The 21745-nt window shown below is 44.6% G+C and overlaps 1 protein-coding gene across 3 annotated transcripts in view; it reads left to right on the top strand.

Moving 5' to 3' along the window:
* rfc1 (replication factor C (activator 1) 1) overlaps positions 1 to 21745 on the top strand; it is a 90524-nt gene that overhangs the window by 25837 nt on the left and 42942 nt on the right. For all 3 annotated transcript variants that reach the window (XM_070870432.1, XM_070870438.1, XM_070870433.1), the window contains 4 exons: positions 9588 to 9823; positions 14522 to 14596; positions 17759 to 17836; positions 19510 to 19606. In XM_070870432.1, coding sequence (XP_070726533.1) covers positions 9588 to 9823; positions 14522 to 14596; positions 17759 to 17836; positions 19510 to 19606 — 486 coding nt within the window. The remainder of the gene's footprint in view (positions 1 to 9587; positions 9824 to 14521; positions 14597 to 17758; positions 17837 to 19509; positions 19607 to 21745) is intronic.

Raw genomic sequence — 21745 nt, forward strand, 5'->3', positions numbered from 1 at the left:
ATCCAACTATGATGGAAAATAAATTACTACAGGAGATTGAATGTTAGCCTGATGATGAGCAGAGATGTCTGAACAGCTAGGTGCACCACTTTTGTGTAGGATCTATTTCAATAATAGAAACATAGAAAATAGGTACAGGAGTAGGCCATTTGGCCCTTAGAGCCTGCACCACCATTCAATAAGTTCATGGCTGATCATTCACCTCAGTTACCCCTTTTCTGCTTTCTCTCCATACTCCTTGATCCCTTTAGCCGTCAGGGTCATATCTAACTCCCTCTTGAATATAATCTAACGAACTGGCATTAACAATTCTCTGCAGTAGAGAATTCCAGAGGTTAACAACTCTTGAGTGAAGAAGTTTCTCCTCATCTCAGTCCTAAATGGCTTACCCCATATCCTTCGACTGTGACCCCTGGTTCTGGACTTCCCCAACATCGGGAACATTCTTCCTGCATCTAACCTGTCCAGTCCTGTCAGAATTTTATGTTTCTATGAGGTCCCCTCTCATTCTTCTAAACTCCAGTGAATACAGGCCCAGTCGATCCAGAGTCTCCTCCTATGTCAGACCCGCCATCCTGGGAATCAGTTTGGTGAACCTTTGCTGCACTCCCTCAATAGCAAGAACGTCCTTCCTCAGACTAGTAGACCAGAACTGAACACAATATTCCAAATGAGACCTCACCAAGGCCCTGTACAACTGCATTAAGACCTCCCTGCTCCTATACTCAAATCCCCTAGCTCTGAAGGCCAACATACCATTTGGGGCCTTCACTACCTGCTGTACCTGCATGACAATGACTGATGTACAATGATACCTAGGTCTCGTTGCAGCTCCCCTTTTCCTAATCTGCCGCCATTCAGATAATATTCTGCCTTCATGTTTTTGCCACCAAAGTGGATAATCTCTCATTTATCCACATTATACTGCATCTGCCATGCATTTGCCCACTCACCTAGCCTGTCCAAGTCACCCTGCGGCCTCTTAGCATCCTCGTCACAACTCACACTGCCACCCAGCTTAGTGTCGTCTGCAAACTTGGAGATATTACTCAATTCCTTCATCTAAATCATTGATGTATATTGTAAATAGCTGGGGTCCCAGCACTGAAACCTGTGGCACCCCACTAGTCACTGCCTGCTATTGAGAAGGACCAGTTTATCCCTACTCTCTGCTTCCTGTCTGCTATCCACGTCAATACATTACCCCCAATACCATGTGCTTTAATTTTACACACTAATCTCTTGTGTGGGACCTTGTCAAAAGCCTTTTGAAAGTCCAAATACACCACACCCACTGGTTCTCCCTTGTCCACTCTACTAGTTACATCCTCAAAAAATTCCAGAAGATTTGTCAAGCATGATTTCCCTTTCATAAATCCATGCTGACTTGGACCGATCCTGTCACTGCTTTCCAAATGCGCTGCTATTTCATCTTTAATAATTGATTCCAACATTTTCCCCACCACTGATGTCAGGCTAACCGGTCTAATTCCCTGGTTTCTCTCTCCCTCCTTTTTTTTTTTAAAAGTGGTGTTACATTAGCTACCCTCCAGTCCATAGGAATTGATCCAGAGTTGATAGACTGTTGGAAAATGATCACCAATGCATCCACTATTTCTAGGGCCACTTCCTCAAGTACTCTGGGATACAGACTATTAGGCCCTGGGGATTTATCGGCCTTCAGTCCCATCAATTTCCCTAACACAATTTCCTGACTAATAAGAATGGTGTTTACTGCCTTGAGCTTGTAACTCTTTGCAGAAACATTCCATTCAGTTTGACTTCAGTTGGAAGCATGCTGATGTTTATTGCCATCTCTAACCAATAGGATAAGGGGTGAGCCATTTAGGACTGAGATGAGGAAAAATGTCTTCACTCAGAGTTATGAATCTTTGGAATTCTCTATCCCAGAGGGTTGTTGATGCTTAGTCGATGAGTATATTCAAGGCTGAGATCGATAAATTTTTGGACTCTCCTAAGGCAATTAAGGGATATGGGGATCGGGTGGGAAAGTGGAGTTGAGGTTGAAGATCAGCCATGATCTTATTGAATAGCGGACAGGCTCGAGCGGCCGTATGCTGCTCATATTTCTTGTGTTTTAATGATATAGAGCAACACTTAACGGTTGAACCCTTACTCAGTAATTTGCTTGCACTAATAAATCATAAATGCATTTCTGATTTGTATCTGTGGCATATTTCAAACTTTGAGGAATTAAGATAAGAATTGGTATTTTAACCCCCTCCAAGATCTAAAATTGTTCCTGAGATGCGATGCCCAAAACTGAATGCAGTACTCCAGGTGGGGTCTGACCAAGGCTCTATACAACTGAAGCATGACTTCCACCCCTTTGTATTCCAACCCTCTTGAGATAAGCCCAACATTACATTAGCCTCTTGATTGTTTTTGTATGGTTTGTGTAGTTGCAATCTCAAATCTCTACAGTCCCTAGGGCCTGAAATTGATGTCTCACTGCCGCCCGTTTCTTGGCGGTATTCGGGCGGCCCTTATTTTTTTACAGCCAGCTGCTGCTGAGATCCTCCAGCGGGAATTTCATGGTGATGTAGTGGGGTTTGGCGGGCGGTGCAGGCCATTAGACTTGGCAAAGTTCGGAGGCTGAGTTCTGCGTATGCGCGATTTTTTTTTTTGACAAATTAATTCTGCGCATGGGGTGGGGGGGGAAGAGAGAGAGGGAGACGGAGGAGGAGGGGGGGGAATACTTTGTACTTTGGCTGGGGGATAGATGCACTTGGACTGCATAGTTCCCTATAAATCCTACTATTAAGCTCTCAGCAGCCTTTCATCAACTACTCCCATTTTCAAAATGGCGTCCGCTTAAGATCGGCTAGGATCAGGTAACACCTCACTTTTCAGTGAATGGATCTTATTGATCAAATTTGCGTTTTTGGGGCCGTGGGCAGTAATTGATTTTTTTTGATCAAATTCGCATTTCTGGGCGGTAATGTGATGAATTTCCAGCCCCTAGTTTCTCTATTTAGAAAATTCTTCAATTTATCTTTCATGGGTTAAAATGGATGACCTCACACTTGCCCACATTAAACTCCATCTGCCATAGTTTTACCCACTGACTTGTGACTCCACAGCAATGTGGTTGACTCTTAAGTACCCTGCTTCTCAAGGGCAATTAGGGATGGACAATAAATGCTGGCCTTGCCAGCGACGCCCACATCCCAGAAACAATTTTTTTTTAATTCTATGATTCTAAGTCAAAAGACTGCCTCCAATTCCGTGCGCTCCCATTTTTGCTGCTAATCTTTTTCATGGAACTTATTGAATGCCTTCTCGAAGTTCATATAAATAATGCCTATAGCCACTCCCTTATGTACCTTGAGAGTGACCTCAAAATTGAACTCTATTAGTTAGATATTACTTGGCTTTAACAAATCCATGCTGGCTCTGCCTAACCAGCTTATATTTGTTCAAGTGTTCAGTCGCTCTATCCCCAACAAGTTCTAGTTGCTGCCCCAGAACTGACGTTAAACTGGCAGGCCTGTAGTTACCGAGGGGCCGGTTTTCATCAAGGCCTCCGCCCGCCGATGGCCGCCGAGGTACGGGATATTCATCGCAGAGGTCCCTCGAAGGTTGGCGGGTGGCAAATGGATGACGTATGCCGCCAATCTGGGTGGCAGTGGGCGGGAGGTCTCATTCTCAGCGGCAGAGATGCTTGCTGCCTAAGTGCCGCCGAGGTTGGAGTTGGGCCCACGGAGGATCGAAGACCTGAAAAAAAAATCAACGGTAAAAATAAAAAAACTATTGGAAGACCTTCGGGGGACCCCATCCAGGTAAGTCGCTGTGGAAAATTAAAAAAAAATGTTCTTATCTTTTTTCAGGTTCTTCAAACTTACTGTTGGGGACAGACCAGCCTTCTCGCAGCGGTCCATCCCCATTCTGCCGCAGATTCCGCAGGAATCTGAGAGTTCGGCGGGCGGGAGGTCCGTTGCGCCATTCGGCCGTCCGCTGACTTCAGCGGGTGGTTCCCGGCGGCTCTGTCCTCCGGCCCGTGCCAGGCCACCTCCAAAATGGCACTGGGCGGATCTTCACGAGGAATGTCGGCCGCAGCGGGCGGTGAGTTGCTGAATTTCGGCCCGCTGGTTTCTCTCTCGCCCAGCTTTCTTAAATAATGGAGTTCCATTAGTAAATTTCCAGTCTAACGGTAACATTCTCAATCAAGAGAGCTTTGAAAGCTTATAACTAATGCTTCTGTGTTTTTCTCTACTACTTTCAATACCGTGGGCAGCATCTGTAGAGAAAGAAACTCTCCACTTCACCTGAGTGTCTCCAGCATTTTCTGTTCTTATTTCAGATTTCCGGCATCTGCAGTATTTTGCTTTTGTTGTATATAATAAATACATTGGGGCAGAAATTGCCCTCCGCCCAAAACGGGGCACACTTACCGCTTTGTAAGTGTTCTGTCATGGGGTGGATAATCCGGCAAAATTCAGGACTTTTTTTTTCTGGTCGGAGCAGTGTTGCAGTTGTCAGCGGGGCGGAGGTGCGGGCGGGTCGGAACAGCCGTCGCTCCAAGTCACCAAAGCCTCGCTGATGACTCCCTCCTTCAGTTAAAGGGGAGGGCTACAGCGAACAGTGCAGCCACTTTAGTGCGAAGCACTGGGCCAGTCGCTGTAGAAAATTCAAAAGCGGGGGTGCCAGACTGCCTGTTGGCGGCCCGGCCGAACCTATGGGCATAATTGTCGGCCGACAATAAAAAAAATAACGTGAAGTCACCAACAGCGCAACCTCCCCTTTAAGGGCTGTCACGTCGCCAAGCCACAGACAGCTCTCCGCTGGGGAAAGTTGCCAGTGGCATCGACTAGTGGCGGTGCCGCTCTCTGACCGAGGGGGTGGGGGGCAATTCCGCACGGGTGTCGGAAAGGGGGCCGCCGCCAGTTGGTAAGGGGTTGGCACGTGCCTGACGCTGTGGGAAAATGGGCAGTGTGGTAACCGGTTCTTGCTGCTTCCGGCCCGGGGGCAATTTCAGTCGGGCCGGTCCATCCATCTGCCCCCCCGGTCGATAAGGCCCCTCTGCTCCATTACCGCCTCTGAGGTTGACGAAGAAGCATATGGCAGAAGCTGGGCAGCAGGATACAGGGGGTGGGGAGTTTTAAGTTACCTACGAAGCAGTTGAAAGCAATAGAATAAATGGGTTTAGGAGGCAACTGAATCTGTTTCTTGAGTGAAATGGTGAGGGCAGAGAGCTGAGGCTGAGATCAACCAATAGGAGTGGGTTTATTGAGCTAAATGGCCTTTTCCTGATGAAAAATTTCTATATGTAAAAAACCACAGCATATGCACAACAAAAGCACCACCACTATCAAAATCATCAGAGACTTCACATTTCATAACCATCAACACATGCTGCATTATAATGATTTTCATTAGGCCAGCATTATTTATAGGACAATTTTAGAAATCATCTATTATATTATTGTTCGGATGTGAGTGGGTGTGGTACCTATTGACTGAATTGGTGCTAATCCACTGTGTTCTTTAAAAAGAGGTTGCACAATTAACTGCCTGGATTATTGGGAAGAATTTAGGCCTAGTGGTTAAGTAATTAGGGAACACTGGTGATTTATTCAGTGAATGTTTGTAGGAAGTTGATAAGGCTGTTGTGGATTTTTCTGAAAGTTCTGGCTGGTCTTCTCCCTTTCCTCAAACTTTGGATGGCTAGGTGGAGGCCATGACAAAAATAGTTGTGTATAATATAGAGATTGGGCCTGATGGGCTGAACGGCCTTTACTGTTTCATAGTTTCTTATATTAAAACTAAATGGTTGAACATTCTATTTTTGGAAATTATGATTTGAGCACTGTCGTATGGTCACTTCTGGCAGTGGATCTGGTGTACATGATGCTTCTGATTTTGGTGAGTGGTGGAGTCACTTTAGTTTAACACAACATTTAGATTACACCTTTGACACGAGGGACCGCAAACTATAAACCAGATGCCATTAATGCTCCGGTGCCACAGATGCACCCACAGAGGTGGCTTCTACCTGTGTCGCTGGAATAAGCACAAACGGTGCCGTATGCAGGATGTGCTGAACTCTCAGTGGAAGCAATTTTCAATGTAAATGTGGTAACCTGTGTCATGTTGGCTTTGTTCTCTGATGGGATGTAACACGTTAGTGCTCACTTTCTCACACCATTGCATACCTTGCAGCAAAGTTTTGTTTTATATCCTGTGAAATATATTCAGTTTGTGTGAGCTTGTATAGCTGAAATTGTGGGTTGTGCTTCTGACATCACCTGGATCCATTTTGCAGTAAGGCACTTGCAGCAGGTCGGTTATTTCGTGCTGTGTCTGCTCACTTGAGTTTGGCTTTTAATCGTGTTTCCTTACTGTCAATTTTCTCCCCATTCCTCCTGAAGGTGGTAAATCCTGCTGGGCTATGGTTCTATGGACACTGGCAGCACTGAGATACTTGCATTCAAATGCAAATTAGACAGATTTCCTTCAGAAAATAGTATTTTAGGTTGCAGTATGAGTAATTTGAGGCGTAGCATATGGTAAGTGAAACATGCTTGGGAGGTACAGGTGACTTTGGATCTATGGTTCCCAAAGCTTTCCGCCACTGGGATTTTCATAATCCAGCATGCCTCTGACCACATAATATCCATTAAATTCTTCCCCATATGGTGTCTGTGAGAAGCACAGAGAAGAGGTAAAGTGGGAGACAGCCTCAGAACAAGTTAAATCTTGATGTCCAGCACCACTTCGTGTCTGGAACAGAACATATTTGGTTTTGGGCACAGGCTTTGTTTCCACAGTCATGGGCTGACAAAATAGAGAGATAAAAAAAGAATAAAACTTGACTAACAGCAGCTTGGATTTATATAACGCATTTAATGTAGTAAAAGCATCCAAAGGCACTTCATGAGCGTTACCAGACATAATTTGACACCGAGCCACATAGAGATAGTAGGACAGGTGACCAAAGCATTGGTCAAAGAGGTAGGTTTTAAGGAGCGACTTATAGGAGTGGAGAGAAGCAGAAAGGTTTAGGAAGGGAATTCCAGAGCTTAGAGCCTTGGCAGCTGAAGGCACAGTCACCAATGGTGGAGTGATGAGAATCGGGGATGCGCAAGAAGCCAGAATTGGACGAGCACGGAGATCTGAGTGTTGTAGGGCTGGAGGAGGTTAGAGAGACAGTTGCAAAACCACGGAGGGATTTGAACACAAGGATGAGAATTTTAAAATCAAGGTGTTACCGGACCAGGAGCCAATGTGGGTCAGCGAGCACAGTGGTGAGGGGTGAACGGGACCTGATGAAAGTTAGGATACGGGCAGCAGAGTTTTGGATGAGCTCAAGCTTACGGACGGGAAGGCCTCATTTAATCTGGATGTCAGACAAGCAGCTTGACAAATCAGGCAGTGGAGAGCTTGAGAGGTAGGAGGGTTTGTGCGGCTGAAGGAGACTAGAGATAGGGAGGAGTGAGGCCATGGAGGGATTTGTAAACCAGGATGAGAATTTTGAAATCGAGGCATTGCTTAACTGGGAGCCAACATAGGTCAGCGCGCATAGAGGTGATGGGTGAGCGGGACTTGGTGAGGGTTAGGACACGGGCTGCTGAGTTTTGGATGGCCTCAAGTTTATGTAGGGTAGAATGTAGGCGGCTAGCTAGGAATGTCTTGGAGTAGTCAAGTCTAGAGGTAACAAAAGGCATGGCCGAGGGTTTCAGCAGCAGATGAACTGAGGCAGGGGCAGAGATGGGCAATGTTGCAGAGGTGGAAAATAGGCAGTTTTAGTTATGCTGCAGATATGTGGCCGGAAGCTCATTTCAGGGTCAAATATGACCCCTAGATTGCGAACAGTCTGGTTCAGCCTCAGACTGATACTAGGTAGAGGGATGGAGTCGGTGGCTAGGGAACGCAGTTTGTGGTGGGGCCCGAAAACAATGGCTTCAGTCATCCCAATATTTAATTGGAGGAAATTTCTGCTCATCCATTACTGGATGTCGGACAAGCAATCTGACAATTTAGAGACTGTGGAGGGGTCGAGAGAAGTGGCATGGAAAATCTGGCAAAGAGCAGAAGACTCTTATGGCCCAGGAATTTGGTGGAGAAAGTAGTAAACCCTAGGGGTGCAGACCACCATACAGGCTGTGTACCTATAGAGGATCCCCAGCCCACACCACCTTCACTCTGATGCAGCCACCCTCGATTACCAGCACCTGCTTTCTGAGAAAATGGGAGTGGTGGTTAAGATCTATAGTTTTTCAACAATGTTGAGGTGGAAGGTTGTAAAGTGTTTAATAGAAAGATGAGATGTCGTTCTCTGAGCATGCATTTAGCTTCGTTGGAACAGTATAGGAGGTAGAGGTCAGAGTGGGGCGGAGAATTAAAAGGACAAGTGACCAGAAGCTCAGGGTCATGCGTGCAGACTGAACGGAGATGTTCAGCAGTTCACCCATTCTGTGTATGGTCTCCAATGTAGAGGAGACCGCATTGTGAGCAGTGAATACAGTATACCAAGTTGGAAGAGATGCAAGTAAATTATGGTTTCACCTGAAAGGACTGTTTGGGACCCTGGATGGTGGGAAAAGAGGAGGTAAAATGGCAGGTGTTGCAACTCCTGTGCATGCACGGGAAGATGCTGTGGGAAGGGGAGCGAGTGTTGGGGATGCTCTAGAACAACATCTGTTGTTTGTGTTCTGTCAAGTGATCTAAGGAACACCAGCATGGTGCCAATATGAGATATTGTCCCATATCGACATCTGGCGGAGCAGATAGCCATGGGATAGCACTTGTTTGATTATCTTTAGTAAAGTTAACCTGATTGAAGAATCCCTCTGCTGTAATGCACTGAACAAAAAGGAAAAAGTGTGAAGCCTACAATATATCAGCAAGTAGTCTACTTTGGAGAAACTGTAGCAGACTCTATTTCACTGACCATTGTGTGAGGTACTTCTTTCTAGTCTGACAGTTTATTGTACTAATGAGACTCAGCCGCTGGCAAATACTGAAGCTGTCACTCTTGTGCCTTGTGTTTCTGGCCGTGTATGAGTTAATTCCCTCCAAAGCTAGAAATTGTATTGTGTGCAAGTTTTCCTCTCCAGAAACAGTGTGATTTTTAAGGTCAAAACTTCCCATACTTCTCTTGCGACTGCAGTGTGACCTGGTGCAGAACTCTTCACAAAGCAATTTGTATTTTGCTTTCCTGTAATAGTCCCTAGCTAGTATATTTAGTAAGTAACCAGGGATATAGTAGAGTACTCTTTCTTTCTGTTTCCTCTTTTCTTTCCTCACTGTATCCTATCAGTAAAGTTCATTGAAATTTGGAGATGCTAGATTATCTCTGGACAGCTAGGCTTTGAAGGAGGAGTTTTTTTTTGAAGATTTGTTGACCAATGGAAGAAATGGGTTAAATTCACTGCAATTAAACGGTTCAGATATCCTGCAGGGTGATATTGGTTGCATTTAAAAGTGTATTTTCAAAAGCCACATTAGCAGCTTTCATACGCACTTACTGATGCTATCTGGCACTTAGTACTGTATATCCTTTGGAATGCAGGCAACACTTCTCATCATGTTTTTCACCCTCTTCCTCCCGCCATCATCTCAAGATGAAGAGGATGATTTTCTGCAAAGTAGGAAGATGACCCAGAAATCCAGAGAAAATGGCGGCCACCCTGGAACGTCAGGCTCTGGAAGGTCCGCAGACAATAAATCACAGGTCAAACCGACGCAATCCAAACCAGCGAGTCCAGTGAAATCCACCCGCACGTCAGTACGCGATTACTTTGGCACAAGCAATGTGCAGAGATCAAATAAAAAACTGGTGGCTAGCAAAAGGAAAGCAGTAAGGATTGTTTACATTTATTTTTTGTACAAATACAATCCCTGTCTTTATCATATTTACCCTTGGTTCTATTTGCAACTGGGTTGTCTGGACATGGTGCAAGTGTATTAAAAACAGAAAATGCTGGAAATACTCAGCAGGTTAGGCAGCATCTGAGGAGAGAGAAACAGAGTTAACGTTTCAGGTCGATGATCTTTTAATCAGAACTGGAAAAAGTTAGAGTTGTAACAGGTTTTAAGCAAGTACAGAGGCGGGAAAAGGGAAGGGAGGAAAGAACAAAGGGAAAAGTCTGATCTGGTGGAAGATAGGTGAGATTAAATGATAAGGGATGATGGTGCAAGGCAAAGGCACATGGTAATGGGACAAATACAAGATGGGTGTAGAACAGGTGTAAATGGAAATCTCAGAATCATCAGCAACAGCTGCCGTCCGAAACAAATGGGGGCAGAGCTTATGATCTGAAATTGTTAAACTCGATATGGAGTCCGGAAGACTGAAATGTGCCTAATAAAAAGATGAGGTGCTGTTCCTTGAGCTTGTGTGAAGCTGAGCCCATGATCAGATCAGCCATGATCTATTGAATGACGGAGCAGGCTCGAAGGACCAAATAGCCTACTCCTGCTATTTCTTTTATGTTCATTGGAACAGTGTAGGGGGTTGATGGCAGAAGTCAACTTGGGAGTGGGGTGGAGAATTAAAATGACAGGTGACCGGTAGCTCGTGAAATAGAACGGACATGTGGTTCACGGGGCCCTCGACTGTGTCCGTTCCATTTCCCGCACTTCTGCTTTCACCCCCTTCTCCCTCCCAGAACTATGATCGGGTTCCCCTTGTCCTCACCTTCCGCCTCATCAGCCTCCACCACCTCCAGCGGGATCCGACTATCAAACACGTCTTCCACTTTCAGCATTCTGAAGGGACTGCTTCTTCCGCGACACACTGATCCACTCCGCAATCACCCCCTCCCCTTCCCACGCCACCTTCCCACACAAGTGCAGGGGATGCAACACTTGTCTTTTTACCTCATCCCTTTCCACTGTCCAGGGCCCCAAACACTCCTTCCAGATGAAACAGCGATTTACTTGTAATATCAATTTAGTATACTGTATTCGCTGCTCACAATGCGGTCTCCTCTACATTGGGGAGACTGAATGCAGATTGGGTGACCGCTTTGTGGAACACCTCCCAGTCTGCAGGTGTGACCTCGAGTTTCCGGTCGCCTGTCACTTTAATTCTCTGCTCCACTCCCACTCTGACCTCTGCCCTCGGTGTCCTTTGCTGTTCCAACGAAGCGCAATGCAAGCTCGAGTCACAGCACCTCGTCTTTCTATTGGGCACTTTACAGCCTTCTGAACTCAACATTGAGTTCAACAATTTCAGATCATAACCTCTGCCCCCCTTTTTTTTTGGACGGCAACTGTTGATGATTCTGGTATTGCCATTTACATCTACTCAAGACCCATCTTTTTGTTTCTTTACTTGTCCCATTATCATCTCCTTTGCCTTGCACCATCATTCCTTTTGACATTTAATCTCTCCTGCTTTTCACCCTATCACAGATCTATTTAGTTCTTCCCCCTCCCCCACCTTTCCCTACCCCTACACTTGCTTAAAACCTGGTACAACTCTTAACTTTTTCCAGTACTGATGAAAGGTTATCAACCTGAACCATTATCTGTTTCTCTCTCCAGAGATGCTGCCTGACCTGAGTATTTCCAGCATTTTGTGATTTTAAAAAAATCAGATTTCCAGCATTTTTAGTATTTTGCTTTTGTCTAAAATCACAAGATTATTACCTTGTTAAAAGGGACCATCCATAATTATTAGACTTTTCACTTTTCTTCTCCCCTCTTGCATTTGTTTACTTTTGCGAAATCAGTGATATTGGATGACCATGAACTTTAGATCTGTCTTTCCCTTCCCTACCCCTCTTTTTTCCTTTTGTGGGAGTCATTCTGCATGAGTTTAGATAGTGAGTATTACGTAGAAACATAGAAAATAGGTGCAGGAGTAGGCCATTCTGCCCTTCGAGCCTGCACCGCCATTCAATGAGTTCAAGGCTGAACATGCAACTTCAGTACCCCATTCCTGCTTTCTCGCCATACCCCTTGATCCCCCGAGTAGTAAGGACTACATCTAACTCCTTTTCGAATATATTCAGTGACCCGGCCCCAACAACCCTCTGTGGCAGAGAACTCCACAGGTTCACCACCCTCCGGGTGAAGAAGTTTCTCCCCATCCCGGTCCCAAATGGCCCACACCCCATCCCTAGACCGTGACCCTGGTTCCGGACCTCCCCAACATTGGGAACATTCTTCCTGCATCTAACCTGTCTAAACTCATCAGAATTTTAAACGTTTCTATGAGATCCCCTCTCATTTCTCTGAACTCCAGTGAATATAAGCCCAGTTGATCCAGTCTTTCTTGATATGTCAATCCCGCCATCCCAGGAATCAGTCTGGTAAACCTTCGCTGCACTCCCCCAATAGCAAGAACGTCCTTCCTCAAGTTAGGAGACCAAAACTGTACACAATACTCCAGGTGTGGCCTCACCAAGGCCCTGTACAACTGTAGCAACACTTCCCTGCCCCTGTACTCAAATCCCCTCGCTATGAAGGCCAACATGCCATTTGCTTTCTTAACCGCCTGCTGTACCTGCATGCCAACCTTCAATGACTGATGTACCATGACACCCAGGTCTCGTTGCACCTCCCCTTTTCCTAATCTGTCACCATTCAGATAATAGTCTGTCTCTCTGTTTTTACCACCAAAGTGGATAACCTCACATTTATCCACATTATACTTCATCTGCCATGCATTTGCCCACTCACCTAACCTATCCAAGTCACTCTGCAGCCTCATAGCATCCTCCTCGCAGCTCACACTGCCACCCAACTTAGTGTCATCCGCAAATTTGGAAATACTACATCTAATCCCCTCGTCTAAATCATTAATGTAGAATGTAAACAGCTGGGGCCCCAGCACAGAACCTTGCGGTACCCTACTAGTCACTGCCTGCCATTCTGAAAAGTACCCATTTACTCCTACTCTTTGCTTCCTGTCTGCCAACCAGTTCTCAATCCACGTCAGCACACTTACCCCCCCCCCCCCCCCAATCCCATGTGCTTTAACTTTGCACATTAATCTTTTGTGTGGGATCTTGTCGAAAGCCTTCTGAAAGTCCAAATATACCACATCAACTGGTTCTCCCTTGTCCACTCTACTGGAAACATCCTCAAAAAATTCCCGAAGATTTGTCAAGCATGATTTCCCTTTCACAAATCCATGCTGACTTGGACCTATTATGTCACCTCTTTCCAAATGCGCTGCTATGAGATAGAGGATCAGCCATGACCTTGTTGAATGTCAGAGCAGGCTCGAGGGACCAAATGGCCACTACAGCTGTGGCCCGATATCAAATTTTAAGTTATAATGCTGTGTAGCGCTTTGGAATGTTTAATTACATTAACAGCGCTATATAAATACAAGTTGTTGTTGCTGTATTAAGCTAGGCTGTTAAATCCCTCCTACCCCACATTTTACTGTCAACAGGAATGATGCCAATATACGCACTTTATCTTTTGCACACTCGCTCAATGGTGTAGAGGGGTCACTGACCCAGACACTCAGCTGTGAAGTATGTTTATGAGCTACTTAAACCGCCTCTGCCCACCTGCTGCTGAATCTCTCCTCCATGCCTCTGTTATCTCCAAACTCCATTATTCCAACCCTCTCCACCCTTCCTTCCACCCTCTGTAAACTGGAGCTTATCCAAAACTCGGCAGCCTGTGTCCCAACTCGCACCGAGTCCCGCTAATTAGTGACCTATTTGGCTGTGGAAGCCATCTCAACTGGAAGAGGGTTGTTTCGCTGTGGGTTTTGTTCCTTTTTCAAGCAGTGGGATTCTGAGGACAATAATAACACACCATCTGAACTCGACCAATGCAGAACTGATTGGGTATTGAACCTCACTCACCCCCGACCCTCCTAAACCTGCAACCCCCAGGCTTCACTCACTCACCCCAAACCACCCCCCAAATCTGCGAACCCTAGCCCCATACATATTTAGCAGTTGTGCCAAGGTTGAGGTAATTGATGTATCCCTCTGGAATGCTAAAGTGGAGTTTACTTTTTTTTTCCAGGTGGAAGTCAGCTAGCTCAGCAGAGACTGGGAATTGAACCTGGGGCCACCTTATTTGTATACTTAGTAATACATTTGCTGATCTCGTTATCCATTTGTTCATTAGAGGAGTTAAAACAATTTTTTAAAAAAGTGGTTAGAGATAAAGTCGCTGCCACTGAGCTGGTCAAACCAGGAATGTTCCAGGTTCAAGGCCTGGCCTGTATGGAGTAGCTGATCTCAGCTGAGGCAACAGTAGAGGAACAGCAATTGACTAACACCCTTGGATTAGGGAAAGCAAAATTGGTAGTGGTTCCAACTCCTGATTGCTATGCAGCATTTCTCGCTGAAAGTGTATGTGTGTGAGGACAAGACTGGGTCTGCTGTGATGCCCTATGCATTTGAATAGCCAGATGATGTGCGCTACTAAGGCTCATGCATGGTTGGCCACTTGGTGAGGAAGTGAAGGGTGAAGCTGTTGGTGGAACAATACACCAGTAAGGGAGTCAACAACCTGAGATGGGGAAGAAAATTGGAGGGAAAGATAAAATGGGTTAACTTTGTTCCTGTGATCTTAGCCTACAGGCAGCGCTGATTCCACAGTAGATGATGAGGAACTAGCCCGACAGCTGCAGCTTGATGATGATGCAGAGGTAACAGAACCTGAAAGACTTATTATGCATTTGAAGGGAAGATGCAGTTTTTTTTAATGCAATGTCTCTTCTAGAATTAATCCACTTTTATTTAATCTGAACAGTAAACATAAGCATCAGTGAATGTTTTATACTTACTGCATAGAAAGTGAGTACGTGTGCTAGCCCAACTTGTTTTCATAGAATCATAGAAATTTACAGCACAGATGGGGGCCATTTCGGCTCCTCATGTCAGTGTCGGTCGACCAAGAGCTATCCAGCCTAATCCCACTTTCCAACTCTTTGTAGTCTTGTAGGTTACGGCATTTAAGTGCACATCCAAGTATTTTTTAAATGTGAGGGTTTCTGCCTCTACCACCCTTTCAGGTCATGAGTTCCAGACCCCCACCACCTTCTGGGTGAAGAAATTTTCCCTCATATCTCCTTTAAACCGCCCCCCGATTACTTTAAATCTATCCCCCCTGGTTGTTGCCCCCTCTGCCAAGGGAAACAGGTCCTCCTTATCCACTCTATCCAGACACCTCCATTTTATACACCTCTAAGTTCTCACCTCAGCCTCCTCTGTTCCAAAGAAAACAGATCCAGCTTTCCTCATAGCCAAAATTCTCCAGTCCAGGCATCATTCTTGTAAATCTCCTCTGTACCCTCTCCAATGCAATCACATCTTTCCTGTAATGCGGTGACCAGAACTGCACACAGTATTGCAGCTGCGGCCTAACCAGTGTTTTATACAGTTCAATCATAATCTCCTTGCTCTTGTATTCCATACCTCGACTTATCAAGGCAAGTATGCCATATGCCGTCTTAACCACCTTATCTACCTGGCTTGCTACCTTTAGGAATCTGTGGACCCTGTACTACTTTGCTCCTCTACACGTTTCAGTGTCATACCATTTAATGTGTATTCTCTTGCCTTGTTAGACCTCCCCAAATGCATTATCTCACACTTGAATTCCATTTACCACTGTTCCACCCACCTGACCAGTACATTGATATCGTCCTGCAGTCTGCAGCTTTCTTCTTCATTATCAACCACACAGCCTATTTTAGTGTCATCTGCAAACTACTTAATCATACCCCCAACATTCAAGTCCAGTCATTGACATATGCTGTACCACAAACAGCAAGGGAACCAGTACTGAGCCCTGCCTTTAGAGATCTGTGGACCCTGTACTACTTTGCTCCTCTACACGTTTCAGTGTCATACCATTTAATGTGTATTCTCTTGCCTTGTTAGACCTCCCCAAATGCATTATCTCACACTTGAATTCCATTTACCACTGTTCCACCCACCTGACCAGTACATTGATATCGTCCTGCAGTCTGCAGCTTTCTTCTTCATTATCAACCACACAGCCTATTTTAGTGTCATCTGCAAACTACTTAATCATACCCCCAACATTCAAGTCCAGTCATTGACATATGCTGTACCACAAACAGCAAGGGAACCAGTACTGAGCCCTGCCTTTAGAGATCTGTGGACCCTGTACTACTTTGCTCCTCTACACGTTTCAGTGTCATACAGCCTTCCAGTCACAAAAACACCCATCAACCATTACCCTTTGCTTCCTGCCTCTGACACAATTTTGGATCCAACTTGCCACTTTGCCCTGGATCCCATGGACTTTTATTTTCGTAACCAGTCTGCCATGTGGGACCTTATCAGAAGCTTTGATAAAATCCATATACACTACATCATACGCACTGCCCTCATTGACCCACTTGGTTACCTACTCAAAAAAACTCCATTTGGTTAGTCAGACACGTCCTTCCCTTAACAAATCCATGCTGACTGTCTTGATTGATCCATGTCTTTTCAAATGAAGATTTATCCTGTCCCTCAGGGTTTTTTCCAATATTTTTCATAGCACTGAGGTTAGGCTGATCGCCCTATAATTACTCAGTCTATCCCTTTCTCCCTTTTTAAACAAAGATGCAACATTAGCAGTCTTCTGGCACCACACCTGTAGCCAGAGAGGATTGGAAAATGATGGTCAGAGCCTCTGTTATTTCCTCTTTTGCCTCTTTTAACAGCGTGGGATACATTTCATCGTGGCCTGGGGATTTATCTACTTTCAGAGCTGCTAAGTCCCTTAATACTTCCTCTCTCCCTATGTTTATCTCCTCTAATATTTCACACTCCTCCCTCATTGCAAAGTCTGCATCGCCCCTCTCTTTTGTGAAAGATGCAAAGTATTCATTAAGAATCATACCCACGTCTTCTGCCTCCAGACACACATTTCCCTTTATGGTCTCTAATAGCCCCCATGCTTTCTCTAGTTATCCTCTTGCTCTTAATGTATTTATAAATCATCTTTGGGTTTTCCCTGATTTTACTTGCCAACATTCTTTCATGCACTCTTTGCTTTCCTGATATCTTTTTTAATTGCACCCATGCACATCTTGTACTCTAGAGTCTTTGCAGCATTGAGTTCTCTGTATCTGTCACAAGCTTCCCTTTTTTTCTTTCTTGCCTTGTATGTCCCTTGACATCCAGGAGGCTCTAGATTTGTTAGCCCCGCTTTTTTTTTAAGGGAACATACTTGCTCTGTACCCTCATGATCTCCTTGAATGCCTCCCAGTGCTCTGTCACTGATTTATCATCAAGTAGCTGTTTGCAGTCCACTTTGGCCAAATCCCATCTCAGCTCAGCAAAATTGGCTTTACCACAAATTGAGAACTTTTATTCCTGGTCCACCTTTGTCCTTTTCCATAACTACCCTAAATCTTACTGAATTATGATCACTAGCACCAAAATGCTCTCCCACTGATACCCCTTCCACCTGTCCCTCTTCATTCCCCAAAACAAGTCCAGAACCACCCCCTCTCTTGTTGGGCTTGATCTGGCATAGCCATTCTCATCCATGTTCATGTTAGGTGAGGTCTCCATTCTCCTCCAATCAATTGGTGTCTGATGGGGATTGTTGATCTGACTGCACCCATTTTCTCTTGGGATTGTGCCACTTTCCTCATATAGCCTTTGTTTGCAGGTTTGCCCTTTGCAAATCATTGTGGCCAAGTTGATTGAGACACCTATTACGTGTTGGTACTTTTGTTTGCTCACTTGTTATCTGGGGAATAATCCAAAGACTTTGTATGTAATGCTTATGGATTTTTGTCCAGTTTCTTTTTAACCATGTTCTGTTTTCTGACCTTTTTCAGCTTGAGAGGCAGCTCCATGAGGATGAGGAATTTGCTAGAACATTGGCCATGTTGGATGAACTGCCAAAAAGCAAAAAGGTAACTTCTGAAATAAAGATCTACCATTTTAAACTAAACCTACTTTGTATTTCATTGTGATATTTAATTTGAAAATGTTTTAATTGCAGCTAGTAGCAAAAAGTGGTGTTTTAATATTTCTTTTATGCAAGGAATGTATTTCAATGCAGCACTATTATCCATGTGGAAGGAAGGAATGGATATAGTTTCTTCAAAAATATAAATGAATAGGAAAAAAGGCTAAAGAAGCCTGTGCTTTTCAGGCCTGAGCTGCACTGACCAGTTTTGGATCATATTTATCAATTTACTTGTTAATTCTGTCTTAGAGAATCTAAACTCCAAAGCAGACCTCTTTGAGCTCTTGTCCCTGATCAGCCCAGAGAATTGAATGGCCTCCACACTATGTGTATAGGGAAAATTATTTATTCCAACAGCTGGGCATTCGTGGGTCTCATCCCAAGCAGCCATGTAGTGAATACAACTCTGCCAAATGAAATAAACAATCTGGTTGCAACACCAGAAGGCCTTGGAGCTCTATACACACAAAGTAATGATTTTTCAGACACATCATCTGCAGAAAGACTTTGACACTGACTCTGGATGACTAACAGTGACTAATCAGGTTTTATCAAAGACTTGCCCCTCGAAGTATTCAGCACAGGCTTGGATGCTTTGCTACACAGTTGGAGGCAAGAAACAGGAGAGTGATGATCACGCTTAGCTACTTAGATTGACTTTCCAGGGAAACATTTCAGTAGACACAATGGTAACCTGTGAGCAGGTTTCTTTCTGGACCTGTAGTAAAAAAGAGTAAGGACTTGTGGTTAAAGGCACACTGTAGGACTGAGTCATACAGACAAGAATGTCCCATGTTCGATTCTTAGTCTGCTGAAGTAGATAAACTCAATTGGGGTAACGATAGGGTTATGAGAGGAAGAACTTGCATGTGTATAATATATTTCACATCCTCAGGACCTGCTGAAGACCTTGCAGCCAATTAATAAATGCAGCAGCCAATTTGTGCACAACAATGTTCCACAAATGGCAAGATAAATTATTAGCCAGGTCTCCAGGAGAACTCCCCTGCTCTTCTCAGAATCATGATAGAACAGCACAGAAGGCGGCAAGTCAGCCCATTGAGTCTGCACCGGAATTGTTTGTATTCACCTGAATGCAGGTTTAACAACTCCTCTGAAAGGCCGCACCTCCAGTAATGCAGTACTCCATCAGCATTGCACTGAACTGTCAACCTAGATTATGCACTAGTGTCCTGGAGTGAGGCTTGAACTCACGAGTTTCTGATTGAGTCAAGAGTGCTACTGCTCTACCAATGCTGACTCTTACTAGTCAGCTACAGTGGCTCTGGGGTAGAAAGAAAAGTCCAGATTCCTACTGCAGAACACTCCAGGAATTCCTGATAGGGAGGTGCTAGTGTGTGGTGTCATGTGCTTGGCTGTGATGCTGTCCACAAAGGCTCGTGCAAGTAGAACATCGCTCACCAAGGAATATACACATTCAGGAGAGGTGGTGTGAAACTTGAAGATGGAGCCATGTCCTCAAAATTTTGGGAACTTTTTAATTTATTGGATTGTAGGAGCAGTTTTTTTTTCAAACCAGTACCATAATTAAAGCCATTATAGGCCCCCTCCTTGATTTATTTCTTCAACAATTAACTTTACTTCAATCCTTTTCAGGCACGCACTGATTCTGAAGGCCAGGAACTGTCTTTATCCTTGGTTGTAAAGGCTGAACCTAGAAAAACGGCAGATGAACAAACAGCAGAACACTCTGGTAAATGCACGTTTTAAAAATGTGGTACATACACTTTCCAGAGGCCCCAAGGTTAAGCCCTAAGATTGTTTAACCCTTAATTTGCTGGCAGCTCCAGGCTGCCAAGGTCAATCAGTTTTTTTGAATTATACTGCAGTAGACTCTAATACTGGGGTAATGCTAGTTAGATGCCAAGAGTGGCTTTATTTCTTTGGTGTTGAGTTTTAAATACTTTAACTCTGCTTTCCCAATTACTTTTTCCCCTGTTCATTGTTTTCTAACTTCTGAATAATATACCAAATTTAAAATGTTCTGAAATTTAAACAAAACCTTTTTTTTTAAGTTTGCCTGTATCCCAGTGCCACTGGAATCCCTTCATCCACTCTGGAAGTGAGGCAATAAAACATCTTAATCAACTTTTGGCTGATTGTTTCCCAAGTACATTTTTACCCCAACCATTTGAGGCTCAGTACAATAAGTCTTTAGTGCTTCACAATATTGAAGCCATGTAAAAGGAACGCTAGCAGCCTGGACACAATTTAGTTGACTGGTATGAAGTAAAATGTTGGGGTTAATGGGTGTTGTTTGGTCTGGGGAATGGTTAGATTCCCAGGGTACACTTTTGTTTTTGGTATATACAGATGATTTGAACTTGGGCAATGGCAGCATGATGATGGAATTTGTTGAAGACCCAAAAGTAGGGCAAAGTTTTGGCAAATCTGTTAAGTTTAAAAAAAAAAACAACTTCAGAGAGACACAAACAGGTTAGCGGAATGGAAAGATAGCAGGTGCAATTTAATGCGGAGAAGGGTGAGGTAAGAACTTTTGGGAGGAAAAACAAGGAATAGGAGTATACGCTCAATGTAAAGATGCAGAAGGGTGTGGATGAACAGATTCCCAAAGCAAAATACTGCGGATGCTGGAAATCGGAAATGAAAACCGAAAATGATGTAAATACTCAGCAGGTCAGGCAGCATCTGTGGAGAAAGAAACAGTTAATGTTTCAGGTCACTGACCTTTTGTCTGACTGGTAAAAATGACAGATGTAACAGGTTTTAAGCAAGTACGGAGGTGGGGCAAGGGTGGGAGGAGAGGAAGTAACAAAAGGGAAGGTCTGTGATGGGTTGGAAGGCAAGAGTGATTAAATGACAAGAGGGATGATGGTGCAAGGCAAAAAGAGGTGGTAATGGGATAAGTAAAGAAACAAAAGATGGGTCGAGAGGAGCTGTAAAGGGTAACAGGAGAAGCATTACATGCACCTGCTGTTTGGGGAAATAAATGGGATCAGTGGTTATGCTCTAATTGTTGAACTCCGTGTTGAGTCCGGAAGGCTGTAAAGTGCCTAATAGAAAGATGAGATGCTGTTTCTTGAGTTTCCGTTGAGCTTCATTGGAACAGTGTAGGAGGCCAAGGTGGGACAGAAAATTAAAATGACTGGCAACCGGAAGCTCGGGGTCACGCCTGCGGACGGAATGGAGGTATAAGAAACATAGAAAATAGGTGCAGGAGTAGGCCATTCGGCCCTTTGAGCCTGCACGACCATTCAATAAGATCATAGCTGATCATTCGCCTCAGTATCTCTTTCCTGCTTTCTCTCCATACCCCTTGATCCCTTTAGCCGTAAGGGCCATATCTAACTCCCTCTTGATGCCAGTTCATTGGATATATTCAAAAACTCTCTGCAGGAGGAAATTCCACAGGTTAACAACTCTGAGTGAAGAAGTTTTTCTTCATCTCAGTCCTAAATGGCCTACCCCTTATCCTTAGACTGTGTCCCCTGATTCTGGACTTTCCCAACATCGGGAACATTCTTCCCACATCTAACTTGTCCAGTCCCGTTAGAATCTTATAAGTTTCTATGAGATCCGCTCTCCTTCTAAACTCCAGCGTATAAAGGCCCAGTTGATCCAGTCTCTCCTCATGTCAGTCCAGCCACCCCTGGAATCAGTCTATTGAACCTTCACTGCACTCCCTCAATAGCAAGAGCATCCTTCCTCAGATTAGGAGACCAAAACTGAACACACTATTCCAGGTGAGGTTTCACCAAGGCCCTGTACAACTGCAGTAAGACCTCCCTGCTCCTATACTCAAATCCCCTAGCTATGAAGGACAACATACCATTTGCCGCCTTCACCGCCTGCTGTACCTGCATGCTAACTT

This window comes from Pristiophorus japonicus, chromosome 2 (assembly GCF_044704955.1).
Source record: "Pristiophorus japonicus isolate sPriJap1 chromosome 2, sPriJap1.hap1, whole genome shotgun sequence".
In the NCBI taxonomy this organism is placed as follows: Eukaryota; Metazoa; Chordata; class Chondrichthyes; family Pristiophoridae; genus Pristiophorus; species Pristiophorus japonicus.